Here is a 14,853-nt window from a genome sequence, read left to right on the forward strand (position 1 = left end):
ACCTCACCTTATTCAGAAACTCCACCTCTGAGGTATGATCTACAAGATCAGTGTGAATGTTCATTGAGCTTGTACAGGGATCAGGATAGGGAGAAGTCAATGATCTCAACTAGTATATAACTGTAATATAACTACAGCAACAAGGGGTTAGAAGAGGCCAATTGTTTTTAGAAATTTATGTTGTTGAATTTACTTCCAATAGTCGAGGCAGAAACCATCAATATTTGATGCTGGAGTGGACAAAATAATTAAAAAGACTGGGGATAGGTAATTTGGATTACTGCTTGGAAGTTAAAGCCCTGTCCCACTGTACGAGTTCGTTCAAGAATTCTCCCGAGTTTCCCCTGATTCGAACTCGGAGATTTACGGTAATGGCCGCTCGTAGGTACTCGGGGCTCTCATGGACATTTTTCAACATGTTGAAAAATCTTCACGAGTCTTACTGCCTTTCCCGAGTACCTGCCGTTAGCGTTACGAGCCGCTAAGAGACGTCCCCGAGCTCCGACGTACTTGCTACGTTCATTCTACGTGCTTACCGTGAGTTTGAATTTACTTTGTTTAAACTCGGGAGAGCTCTTGATTGAACTCGTACAGTGGGACAGGACAATATCAACCATTTGAAGTATTGCTCATTGTGCAGCGATTATACTCAGTTTATGCTCATCCGCCCAGCTTACCCTTGAGCAAAACTGCATAATGTAGATGGCACCACTCAACCTAAAAGGTTGGAGTGAAAACTACATAATATAAAAGTCTATGCAAGATAACATTTAGTGTAAATTGTAACAGTACAGGGATAGGTGCATATTTCAGATTCTTATGGAACCAAGATGCATTTATTCAGGAATGTTGTTTCATCCAGAGTTCTTATGAATAAGTCATGATAATGTACTGAGAAAATAATTGGCCTCAATAAGCAAAAACATAGCAACATTTTATTTTTTGGCACTGCCTTATAACTTTATCAACAACCTCTTCATTTTGGCTTTTGAATGGCCCCTTGTGTAGCAATGTTACAAAATTTTGAGATTAAAAAAATCAAGTCTGTAATTTATCCCATCAGATAAAGCATAAAAAGAAGTTTAATTTGACACCTAATTCACTTTCATATCTCAAGTATTTAAAAAGTTATGGCCATTTTCATACTCAGAAATTAGCATCTTGTTCCCTATTGATTTTCTATGGACATAACAAAAAAAGCTGTGATCGTGTGCAGTCAAAAGCCCATAACCTTCTTAAAAATTAAGAGAACTGAATGAAATTTTCAGTTATCGTAGATTGAACCATTCTGAAACAAATATAAAATAATCTTACTTGGATGACCTGAAATTAAAGCATATAATTAGTTAGTTACCCAAGTGTAGCTAATTTCAAACTTCTATTACTAGATCTAAACATCTATCCATTTCTTAATAAATGATTAACATTTTTAAATAGCCTAAGTGTCCAAATAATATTCATAAATAATTCACAATAAAACATGATTTTTAAATCTCATTTACATTAATTTATAGGCCAAATGGAAGGAATTTAGTGTTCAATTGCTGTAAATTAAAGTCCATTTAAATCAGCTTTCTAGTGGGATCCTGTGAACGCGCTGGTTTAGAACGTTCACATTGCGCTAGATTTGTGCCCTCAAATGCCCAGAAAAATACTGCGGGATATAATGGGCCCAAAATGAGCTGCTCGCAATATTAAACTTTGTATAAAGGGATCTTAAGAAGCCCTTTTTAATGTAAAAATATGCAGCCTACCTTCTATTATTTGCTCTATGCGACCCTGACAGCTGCCGGTGGTTGCGGGTTTAGAGATTGATTTTTAATCTACTATAACTATTATACGAGGCCTTTAAAACTAATAATAGCTTTTGCGACGGGGTCTTCCAGCGATTTGAACAGCCTAGTGAAAATCGCGTTTTAAACCCGCCCCCCTCTAAACGGCGCCAAAATCGCGCACACCCGCAGCGACAGATTTTCAGCGACGCTTCAGGTAGGCTTTGCAACATACCTACCTTGTGGCTTGGAGGCTTGGTAAGATAAATATTTGGTAAATGGTCCACCCAAATTAATGAAACTCCAGGGCCCATTTATCCAATTACTTAATATTTTACAACAAAAATAGGTGATTATGCCCGGGCCTTTTAGTAACTCAGGTTCATTTCCCTCTGAGTTTAGCACTATCCCAACCCTGCTGAGTCAATACAAAACTTATGTATTTAATGCTAATTATTTCCTTGTTCTCCTGGATGGTATCACATGCCAGAATCGGATTTTACTTCGGAGTCACGTGAGTGACTACGTGAAGAACCCGCTTACGACGCATGCGTGTCATATCGCTACACGCATTCGAACTCGTCATCGCTGGAGGAAGGACGTTCCTCCAAATCGGCAGGGGTTGAACCTGCAACAGGTACATAAGGGAACTTCGTTTTCTTTACTTACCCTTTTTTATCTAGAAGGCTGATGAAGCTGGCTGGGGAGAGTCTGCAGATTTGCAGGCAGCCAGCAGCGGCCGGGGCCCGTTAATTGCTTTCAAACAGGAACGGAGCCGACTTTAGCGCCAGGACAACGGTCGCTGGAGCAGGGGTTCCGCAGGTCTAAACATAGCGGCGAGCGGTCAGTGCCCGAGAGCACTGAGTACACGTTGGACCCGCTGGACCCGCTGGAGCACCGCAGAGGCAGGGGGGCGGGGGGGGACAGACAGCAGCAACAGGCTGAACTCCCGTAATGGGAATAGCTGTGCCAGACTTACCCCCCCCCGACTTTCCCTCCCGATTTTTGCTCCCAACTTCGCTCCCGCGCCAGCCCCGGCTGGTCGGGAGAGGTAGGCATAATCAGAGTCGTTGACTTCGAGGAGTCCGACTGTGAATAGCCGCGAGCGACCAGTTCCCGTGCGCGCTGGGGGTCGGTTGGATGGGTTTTAGGAGCAGCCACGAGCGGACAGAGCAGCAGGGAGCGAGAGGCACAGTCTCCCAATAAGGGAGCGAGTGCAAATCACACCAAAACGTGTGGAAGAAAGAAAGAATCAGCACCACCATCTCCCGAAAGGGGAGTGAGTGCAAATCACACCAAAACGGGTGGAAGAAAGAAAGAATCAGCACCACCATCATAGAAACATAGAAACATAGAAATTAGGTGCAGGAGTAGGCCATTCGGCCCTTCGAGCCTGCACCGCCATTCAATATGATCATGGCTGATCATCCAACTCAGTATCCCGTACCTGCCTTCTCTCCATACCCTCTGATCCCCTTAGCCACAAGGGCCACATCTAACTCCCTCTTAAATATAGCCAATGAACTGGCCTCGACTACCCTCTGTGGCAGGGAGTTCCAGAGATTCACCACTCTCTGTGTGAAAAAAGTTCTTCTCATCTCGGTTTTAAAGGATTTCCCCCTTATCCTTAAGCTGTGACCCCTTGTCCTGGACTTCCCCAACATCGGGAGCAATCTTCCTGCATCTAGCCTGTCCAACCCCTTAAGAATTTTGTACGTTTCTATAAGATCCCCTCTCAATCTCCTAAATTCTAGAGAGTATAAACCAAGTCTATCCTGTCTTTCTTCATAAGACAGTCCTGACATCCCAGGAATCAGTCTGGTGAACCTTCTCTGCACTCCCTCTATGGCAATAATGTCCTTCCTCAGATTTGGAGACCAAAACTGTACGCAATACTCCAGGTGTGGTCTCACCAAGACCCTGTACAACTGCAGTAGAACCTCCCTGCTCCTATACTCAAATCCTTTTGCTATGAAAGCTAACATACCATTCGCTTTCTTCACTGCCTGCTGCACCTGCATGCCCACTTTCAATGACTGGTGTACCATGACACCCAGGTCTCGCTGCATCTCCCCTTTTCCTAGTCGGCCACCATTTAGATAATAGTCTGTTTTCCTGTTTTTGCCACCAAAATGGATAACCTCACATTTATCCACATTATACTGCATCTGCCAAACATTTGCCCACTCACCCAGCCTATCCAAGTCACCTTGCAGTCTCCTAGCATCCTCCTCACAGCTAACACTGCCCCCCAGCTTCGTGTCATCCGCAAACTTGGAGATATTGCCTTCAATTCCCTCATCCAGATCATTAATATATATTGTAAATAGCTGGGGTCCCAGCACTGAGCCTTGCGGTACCCCACTAGTCACTGCCTGCCATTGTGAAAAGGACCCGTTTACTCCTACTCTTTGCTTCCTGTTTGCCAGCCAGTTCTCTATCCACAGAGCGAGTGCAAATCACACCAAAACGGCTGGAGGAGCTCCTCCATGGTGGCAGTCCCAGAAATATGGAGGCTAGCCACAGTGGGCAAAAGGTAAGTCCCACAGCGGTACCCCGTGTGGGCCCGCAAGATATCTCTTACTCCTCGGAGGAGAGTGGGCAGGACCATATTTGGTCAGACCCTGACCAAGGCACAGGTTTACATAACCCTGAAGGAGGGGAGAAAGTGGACTCTGCATTTCACCCTGTGTAGGAAATGGACAGAGCAACGCGTAGAAAGGCTGTAAAGAAGCTGCAGGACGTCAGTGGCGAAGGTGCCGGGGACCTGCAGCAGCAGCCGCCGGCACAGGCAACTTGTATGGAGACATCAGCTGTGCCGGATTTAAACCCCGCGCCGGGAAAATCAAATCCTAGACCGGGCGGGAAGGCAAAGCGCAAAGTACATCACTGCGAAAGTGATGTGGAGAAACAGCCTCCGGATAATACTTACCGATACCGAAGTAAGGATGAGCAGCTGCAGGATATAGCGCAGCCAGCAGCGGCCACTTTCGCGGAGCTGGGAAACCGGTACGAGTGGCTGCAGCATGTTCGGCCGTCAGCGACAGGTGCCGGGGAGTACCGGGACTGCGAGCAACGGCACAATTATATGGGGCGGCCGGGAGTGACCAGTGCCCGTAGGCATGGGGACCGGCTGCGGCAAAAACCGCGTGCGACTAGTGCCCGAGAGCACGAAGGTCGGCAGGAGCGGTTGGATAAAAGTACATGTCTACACATCACTTTGCTGAGGTGTTGGCAAGACATTTACCTCCGGGGAATTGTGGGGCTCTGAATGTGGCCAGTGTTAACTGAAGTATTTGGAGACACGTTGGTCAGGATGCTGGCTTCAAATCTGACCAGTTAGCCTTACTCACAGGTGTGCTTTTGTTCCCCTGAAACAGACATTACTGGAACAGACATTACTGTGTAATCCTGAGATGGGAATGCTATCTATCAGGAATTGTATTGGACTGCTGGATCCTTTAGTCTTAGCAGTAACCAAAAACATAACAGGACAAGGTATTGAACCGAAAGAAAGTTCTAAAGTCCTATCAGCGGGATATTAACGGCCGCACTATTAGAAATAAACATGACACTAGTTCACCAGGATGCACTGGCCTTATATGCAAACCTGGAACCTCCCAAACCACTGATATAGAATGTGGAGGTATTCATTACTTGCTCCTTAGTTCAGCATGTACTGAACTGAACGTCATTCAGACAAGGAAGCAACAAATTGAAGCATTATTAAACTACGTACACACATTATAGATGTTATGGAGACATCCAATAAGAATCACAGAAATTTGTGTACTAAATATCCTTATCATAATCAGAGGTGGTTGCCACTTCATCGTAGGTTAATGGAACTTCGTACTTATATTCTTTCAGATGGGAACTTTGTGTCATCTTCTGTATTGATCCTAGGGTACTATTTGGCAAGCATCGTATCAAGATATCGGTGAGACCAAGCGTAGGTTGGGCGATCGTTTCGCCGAACACCTCCGCTCAGTCCGCAATAACCTACCTGACCTCCCGGTGGCTCAGCACTTCAACTCCCCCTCCCATTCCCAATCCGACCTCTCTGTCCTGGGTCCCCTCCATTGCCAGAGTGAGCAACAGCGGAAATTGGAGGAACAGCACCTCATATTCCGTCTGGGGACCTTGCGTCCTTATGGCATTAACATTGAATTCTCCCAATTTGGCTAGCCCGTGCTGTCTCCTCCCCTTCCTTAACCCTCTAGCTGTCTCCTCCCACCCTCCCATCCGCCCGCCCTCGGGCTCCTCCTCCTCCTCCCCTTTTCCTTCTTTCTTTCCCCACCCCCCATCAGTCTGAAGAAGGGTTTCGGCCCGAAACGTCGCCTATTTCCTTCGCTCCATAGATGCTGCTGCACCCGCTGAGTTTCCCCAGCAATTTTGTGTACCATCGTATCAAGATATGCTGGCTAGATTACCAATTAGAGGTACCCACAGATGTGTTAAACTACAGGTCATCTGCAGTTCACTGCTAACACAGTTCACATGGCACTGACTTTGCTGGTAATATGGACAGCCTTAATGGAGACTGGCAGGGAACTAACTATCCATCAGACTGCTAGTAGAATTGGCATAGGGACTGTGTGCCAGCCATATAATATCAGACATTATCTAATTCTGAACGCAGTCACGCGTCATTCAACAGTACTTGGTATTCTCTAGAAATAGGAAGTACGTTCATAACCATTATCACCCACAGATCTATAAACAGCCATCTGTTCTGGAATTCCTGGCAAGCCTCCATTACGATGAGAGGCTTAGTCATAGTACCATAATTACGCCAGGAGTGCTCTGTCTACATACCTGTCGAAGGTACAGAGCGACATTCTGTGGGGACACACACACTGGGAACAAAACTCATTAAGGGCATGTTAAAATTAATCCCCAAGAACTAGGTACATTCATATATGGGATGTGAGTTTTGTACTGACCAAGTTAAGAAACTGGTCTCCAGCTACAGCTCTGTCATTACAGAAACTGACTATGTAAACAGTCATGCTGATGGCCTTGGTCACGGTGCAAAGAGTCCAGTCACTACAGAAACTAAGGCTGGACAACATGATGATTTCATCAGGGAATTAAACCTGTCACATCAATCAAAGGGTCAAACCGAACAGACAGGGGTCAGCAGGCCTAAAAACAAAGTACAGAGCCTATACGACAGATGGTCGTTGCTGTATTATAACTCATTTATTATCATACATGAAGTATGCTAGATCATCAGAGGGAAGAAATGTCACGTTTATCAGCTACTAATAGCCACTCAAAACAGTGACAGCCAGATCATCTCTAAATGGCTAAGCTAGTCCTGACAAAGGCTGGAGTGGACTCTAAGGAGAAATTAAATCTTACTCCATCAGGACTGCAGCTACATTGGCAGCTATGAAGCTGGACGTACCAATGGACAAAACCCTCAAGACAGTAGAATGGTCAACGGAGGAAACTATCCAACGACTTTATAACAAACCAGTTATTGAACCTGGAAGAATTGCAGAAACAATTTTAAGTTCTGCATATAATTCACTGCATAAATAGGGGCAATAATTGGAATTAATATTTTACAGTTGGGTTTCAATATCGTATTATGTTTAATGATGTTAACATCATTCTCCCCACAACCAAGGCAGTTGTGAAGCATGGACTCGTTCCACGGCATGAGGTCACAGAGCTTTGAAGTCTTCACGTAGTCACTCACGTGACTCCGAAGTAAAATAGTAAGATTAAACGAGAACTTACCAGTTTGAAGTTTGATCTGTATTTTATGAGGAGGAACGTTGAGGGAATACGTGCCCTCCGCTCCCACCCTCGATTAGTCATATCTTAAACTGGTATCTCTTTGATAATCTTACTATATTAGGTCATTATAGTGTTTCTGTGACCTCACACCGCTGCTTTGAAGGATGACACGCATGCGTCGTAAGCGGGTTCTTCACGTATTCCCTCAACGTTCCTCCTCATAAAATACAGATCAAACTTCAAACTGGTAAGTTCTCGTTTAATCTTACTATTCTAAGGCATTAACATTTCCTTAGTCAATGCCACTTTATTGAAAATGTAACAGTTACTGAGAGAAATTGAGTAGAGTCATTTAATTCCACTGAAGATACAATCAGAAACTGAGAACAAGAACTTCAATTTAACCAAGATACATTGAAACCAATTCAAGTGTTCTTGCCATTCTATAGAGATGCCAACAGTTTGGAAGTGGAACTTTGTATCTTTCAGGTTTGTACTTTAGAATGGTATTAAATTGAAACTTGACCCTTCAACATCATAGCCAAAGTTTCATAAAAGCTTGGGTGATCCCGAATTTAACTGTTCCATTCTAGCAGTCTGACAAAGCATGCGGTTTAAATGAACACCATTACTCTTGTTTCTTTTACCGTCAATATACGGCATGTTTCAAAAAAAAAAATTTCAAAATTGGATGAGTTTTATATTAGCAAGAATTAATACTATTGTAATGCAGAGAATGGTATGTTCTGATAGTCCATGAAACAACAAAAATTACATTTTGGCCAAATATTGTCAGAAATCTGCTGTTGATCAATCTAAACTGATTTAAAAATCATGGATGTTTGAACCAGAGGACAAAAAGGGAAGGTCATCAGTCTCTCCTTGATGGGAAACATCTTTGTCGACAGGTGATTTTTCCCATTTGGAAAATCTCCAGCTCACATAAGTAACAGGTAAACGAAAATAACTTAATTCCATGAACTATTCAGTTCACAGTTGAGTAAATTTCAAAAAGTCTCTCGACCCTTCTTCTAAGGCCTTGGAGGATTTGTTCGTGATCCAGGGAAACCTTGGGGAGAAACCAATAGACCTATGTGAATACAACCATGCAATATAAAACACAGTAACAATACAAGTAGCAGCATCTATATATTTTCTGCTTTCTAAAGAACAATTTAGAAGTTTGGATAAGTAGAACAGCTAAATAAAATATTTCATGCATTTCATCTACCTTAAGTGATGCAGCATAAATGGTTAATCAATAGTGAAACAAAACAAGAACCACAATTGATCTGTAACATGGAAGTTAAATTACAATTAAAACACAAAGTACCTGTGCTATAACACCAGGATCAGCGCTCAAGCAAGAAAACCAAACCCAAAACCAAAAAACATCTGAATTCAACACAAGAATGCCAGAAGGAATATCCAGAAGTTATTTAGAAAAACATTTGTAACTTGGGATCATTTCAGAAATGTAATCCTGAAGGATTACATTTGGAGAGATGCAGGCACAGGGGTGCTAATTTCAAAGATAAAAACACATTCAAAGACTGGAGAAAGGAACTGGAAGTGTAGTATATCATACCAAAGAATGATGTCACTTCTTTCAACTGGGAAAGTTGGTTTTGATAGGAAAGGGGTCACACACACACACAAGGGAGAGTAGTTACTTACATTGAATGTGCTTTCCTTGTTCACCAACATGAAGGCCGCATGGTTGTGCAGCGGTAGAGTTGCTGCCTTATAGCGCCAGAGACCCAAGTCGATCCTGACTACGGGTGCTGTCTATACCGAGTTTGGACATTCCCCCCGTGGCTGCATGGGTTTTCCCTAGGTGTAGAAGATTGAGGGGGGATCTTATAGAAACTTACAAAATTCTTAAGGGTTTGGGCAGGCTAGATGCAGGAAGATTATTCCTGATGTTGGGGAAGTCCAGAACAAGGGGTCACAGTTTAAGGATAAGGGAAATCTTTTAGGACCGAGATGAGAAAAACAATTTTTACACAGAGTGGTGAATCTCTGGAATTCTCTGCCACAGAAGATAGTTGAGGCCAGTTCATTGGCTATATTTAAGAGGGAGTTAGATGTGGCCCTTATGGCTAAAGGGATCAGGGGGTATGGAGAGAAGGCAGGTACAGGATACCGAGTTGGATGATCAGCCATGATCATATTGAATGGTGGTGCAGGCTCGAAGGGCCGAATGGCCTACTCCTGCACCTATTTTCTATGTACTGGTTTCCTCCCACACTCCAAAGGCGTCTAGATTTGTAGGTTAATTGGCTTCGATAAAGATTGCGCGTAGGATAGTGCTAGAGTATGGGTCGGCATGGATTCGGTGGGCCGAAGGGCCTGTTTCCACACTGTACCTCTAAACATAACTAAGTCTGGGACAAATAGTGAAACGAGTAGAAAAAATGCGCACAATTTACTGAGGAAAGGGATGCTAACAAACAGCAAACCATATCAGTGGAATCAAAATGAAGCTCCTCCAAACTCTTCAGAACAAACAAGATATTCAGGAGAGACCCACATAACCCAAGGTACAATACTATTTTGATACTTACCTCTCATCCTGGGCAACATTGGTGGTCTAATTCCTGGCAGCATTCCCATGGGAACTCCTCTGGCTGAAGGCATCCCCATTGAGAGTCCAGATGGAAATCTCAAGCCAGGAGGTGGCGGTCCCAGAAAGCCTGCAGCGTGAAGGATTGGACATTGATCATTAATAGTCCATATTTCATGTTTTGCTTTTTACATAATGTCACAAAAAGTTCAAAACTGACATGTAGGTACATGTGCTACCAGGCAAACAGCGTGATCTATGTCACTTTCAAACCTCTTATTTATAGGTTTGTTTACCTTTTATAGAACCATTGCCTCTATGGCGAAAGTAGTTGATGTTCCAATGCAGAAATTAAAATTGGAGATGGTCATTGCTTGGCGCCGTATGTGGTGATGAGGCCAAGAATGGATCAGCCATGCGTTTATTATAAAGGAGGAGGCCTGAGGGTCCAGTTGGCCTCTAATGCTACTCCTCTTTCTAATTTTCTTATGTTTATGGCACAAAGGTATTGGCCACATGAACCCATGCCTGATACTGTCGTAGTCTTGCTGCATGGGAATAGAAGTGTGAATACGCACACCTCCAAATTCAGGGACAGTTTCTTCTCAGCTGTTCTCAGGCAACTGAATAATCCCACCACAACCAGAGAGCAGTGCCGAAATACTATCCACCTCATTGGTGACTCACAGACTATCCTTGATCGGTCTTTGCTGGCTTTACCTTGCACTAAACATTATTCCCTTATCATGTATCTACACACTGTAAATGGATCGATTGCAATTGTGTATTTAGAAGAGTGCTGGTTAGACTGCATTTGGAGTATTGAGAGAAGAATTGAGACGATTGAGGGGGGATCGTATAGAAACTTACAAACTTCTTAAGGGGTTGGATAGGCTAGATGCAGGAAGATTGTTCCTGATGGTGGGGAAGTCCAGGACAAGGGGTAACAGTTTAAGGATAAAGGGGGAATCTTTTAGGACCGAGATGAGAAAAACATTTTTCACACAGAGTGGTGAATCTCTGGAACTCTCTGCCACAGAAGGTAGTTGAGGCCAGTTCATTGGCTATATTTAAGAGGGAGTTAGATGTGGCCCTTGTGGCTAAAGGGATCAGGGGGTATGGAGAGAAGGCAGGTACAGGATACTGAGTTGGATGATCAGCCATGATCATATTGAATGACGGTGCAGGCTCGATGGGCCGAATGGCCTACTCCTGCACCTATTTTCTATGTTTCTATGTGTATTGTCTTTCTGCTGACTGGTTAGCACGCAACAAAAGCTTTTCACTGTACCTCGGTAAACGTGACAATAAACTAAACTGAACGGACTGATTCATTTGTGAAAGGAGTTGAACATTGTACACACATCAGTAAACGTTTCACTTCAGATCGTTTGATGAAAGGAAGGTCATTGATTAAGCTGTTGTGAATGGTTGGAAAAGCAGTTGAAGATAATTAGTAATTAAAAAATGATACTGATGATCAAAATACAAATGGAAAATGTTGAAAATACTCAGCATGTCAGGCAGCATCTATGGAAAGAGAAACAATTAACATTCTGGATTGAAGACCCTGCGTCAGAACTGAGAAAGTGAAAAATAGTGTAATAGCCCTGTCCCACGGTACGAGTTCATTCCAAGAGTTCTCCCGAGTTTGCCCTGATTCGAACTCGGAGATTTACGGTAATTGCCAGTCGTCGGTACTCGGGGCTCTCGTGGACATTTTTCAACGTGTTGAAAAATCTTCACAAGTCATCCCGTGCTTACCTGCCATTAGCGAGTCTTCCCGAGTACCTGCCGCTAGGGTTACAGCCGGTAAGAGACGCCCCCCGTTACGTTCATTCTCCGTGCTTACCACGAATTTGATTTTTTTTTAACTCGGGAGAGCTCTTGAATGAACTCGCACCGTGGGACGGGTTTAAAGCTATAGAAAAGGTGGGGAAAGCTGTGAAGGAAAGAGCGCGCGAGTGCACACTGTGGAAATGAGTGTAGATGAACAGCTTATCAAAGACGAGTAAGGAAATAGAAAGCAAGGATGAACATCACAAATGGGACAGATGTATTTACCTGGATTCTGACAAAGGGAACTCGATCTGAAACAAACTATTTTTCTTTTCATAAATGCCACCCGACCTGCTGATATTTTCAGCAGTTAGTTTTTATTTCAGATTTATAGCAACTTGATTTTTTGATTTTCGATCGCTGTCCAACTCACAGCTAGGAATAAAAATCACCAATCTTGTAGTTCAACCTCTGTGTTTTCTTTCCCTTGTTTTTAGGAAGGTGTATTTATCTTGAGAGGACTAGAATACAAAAACAGGGGTGCAACGCTGAGGTTTTACAAGGCGCTGGTTAGACCGCATTTGGAGTATTGAGAGATAGTTTGGGCCCCATATCTGACAATGGATGTGCTGGCGCTGGAGTTAGTCTCGAGGAAGATTACGAGAATGATCCCAGGAATGATGGGGAGCAAGAATTGGAAGAGCAGATATTAGTAGTAAGCACAAGGTAGTGATTGTGGGAGATTTCAATTTTCCACACATAGACTGGGAAACACATTTTGCAAAAGGGCTGGATGGTTTGGCGTTTGTAAAATGTGTGCAAGATAGCTTTTTGCAGCAATACATAGAGGTACCTACTAGAGAAGGGGTGGTGCTGGACCTCCTGTTAGGAAATGAGATGGGACAGGTGACGGGTTATATGGTTATATGGAATTAGTGGGTTAACATATGATGGGCATTTGACAGTGCTGGGGCTCTACTTGCTGGAGTTTAAAAGGATGGGGGGGGGGGGGGGGGGGAAGGCTTTGCTAGAGTAGATGTAGAGAGGATGTTTCCACTGGTGAGAGAGTCTAGGACCAGAGATCATAGCCTCAGAATAAAAGGACATTGCTTTAGGAAGGAGAATGTCTTTAGTCAGTGGGTGGTCAATCTGTGGAATTCATTGGCACACAAGGGTGCGGAAGCCAATTCAATGGATACATTTCAGGCAGAGATAGGTAGATAGATTCTTAATTAGTATGTGTGTCAGGGGTTATGGGGGAAAGATCAGCCATGACTGAATGGCTTAGTAGACTTAATGGGCTGAATGGCCCAATTCTGCTCCTTTCATTTATGGATTTATAAATCTCATTCCATAGTAGATGTCCCCAGCTCCAATTAATTCCATGTAGATTCCACCCTCTCTCTAACCATCCTCATTGCACAGATTTTACATTATTAATGTTCTCTCTCTCTCTCTCCCTATCTCTCTATTTAACTAGTTTTTAACCCATCACCAATTTTTTTCAAAGCTTATCCCCAGCATCCCATCAGAGATATTCCCTTTTCTATATTCAATACTGCCCCAACCACGCTGTATTTCTTCAAGGTACAATTCTAATCACTGGAGTGATTTTGCCTCATTTCTCATTAAGTTCAGGTTTTCCAGGCCAGCTCGATGTTACACTGGGTCAAATACTAATTTGACACGAAGGGTAGTCATTCTCAATTCACCTCTGGAATATATCTGTTTGATCCATGTTTGGACTAGGGTCTGAAACCAAGTAGTCCAGGTGAAACTCAAACTGGCTATTATTGAACAAGTTATAGTTGTGGAATTTGAGGAAGGACATCCTTGTGATTGAGGCAGTGCAGCGTAGGTTCACGAGATTGATCCCTGGGATGGCGGGACTGTCATACGAGGAAAGATTGAAAAGACTAGGCTGGTATTCACTGGAGTTTAGAAGGATGAGGGGGGGATCTTATAGAAACATATAAAATTATAAAAGGACTGGACAAGCTAGATGCAGGAAAAATGTTCCCAATGTTGGGCGAGTCCAGAACCAGGGGCCACAGTCTTAGAATAAAGGGAGGTGATTTAAGACTGAGGTGAGAAAAAACTTTTTCACCCAGAGAGTTGTGAATTTATGGAATTCCCTGCCACAGAGGGCAGTGGAGGCCAAGTCACTGGATGGATTTAAGAGAGAGTTAGATAGAGCTCTAGGGGCTAGTGGAGTCAAGGGATATGGGGAGAAGGCAGGCACGGGTTATTGATAGGGGATGATCAGCCATGATCACAATGAATGACGGTGCTGGCTCGAAGGGCCGAATGGCCTCCTCCTGCACCTATTTTCTATGTCTATGTTTCTATGTTATAGGTGATCAAATAAACTTGGTAACACTGTTCTGAACTTGATGCTAGGCTGCATCTCAGGAGGACTTGGATTGGTAACCTTTCAGGTCAGGATCCTTCTTTGGGCTGGAAAAGGGTTCTGACCTAAAACATCATGTGCCCATAGATATTTCCTGATTATACCCAGAGATATTGCCTGAACCATAGAGTTATGCCATCACTGTGTTCTCTGCAAGATTCCAGCATCACTATTTCCTTGTGTCAACATGGAGATCAGGCAGAGTCTGCAATAAGACAATTATGTGTTCCACCTCTGAATCTGTAAATATGATGAAAACATAGCTATTCACAATGCACCTTCAATCAAGCCCAGAAACTGATATTGGTGCCTTGTGCATCACATATGTGACAGGTAAATACTCATGTACCCACCTGCTCTTGCTTCCACAAGATTCACAAGAGGTGGGACCCCTCTCATTAGTATGTGGGGTTGAGGGGCAGCAGAAAAACTAGGAGCAGGTACACCTCCACATTCCCCAGCCCGAGGTGTCATTACCTGAAACAATAAACAAACACAAGGCAATAAAGCTACAGAATCACCCAAGAACTTACTTCAAGAAGAATGACCTAACACAGAGAACAACGTATCAATGT

At 43.6% G+C, this 14,853-nt stretch overlaps 1 protein-coding gene across 1 annotated transcript in view; it reads right to left on the reverse strand.

Annotated features, from left to right (window-relative positions):
* Nucleotides 1-8,554: 8,554 nt before the first annotated feature.
* The window catches only part of LOC116985514 (small nuclear ribonucleoprotein-associated protein B-like), a 65,307-nt gene continuing 59,008 nt past the window's right edge, over nt 8,555-14,853 (reverse strand). The window contains exons 6-8 of the mRNA XM_033040280.1: nt 14,632-14,755; nt 10,091-10,219; nt 8,555-8,592 (exon numbers count right to left, since the gene is read on the reverse strand). Coding sequence (XP_032896171.1) covers nt 8,555-8,592; nt 10,091-10,219; nt 14,632-14,755 — 291 coding nt within the window. The remainder of the gene's footprint in view (nt 8,593-10,090; nt 10,220-14,631; nt 14,756-14,853) is intronic.

The sequence above is a fragment of the Amblyraja radiata genome, chromosome 2 (genome assembly GCF_010909765.2).
Source record: "Amblyraja radiata isolate CabotCenter1 chromosome 2, sAmbRad1.1.pri, whole genome shotgun sequence".
Classification (NCBI taxonomy): Eukaryota; Metazoa; Chordata; class Chondrichthyes; order Rajiformes; family Rajidae; genus Amblyraja; species Amblyraja radiata.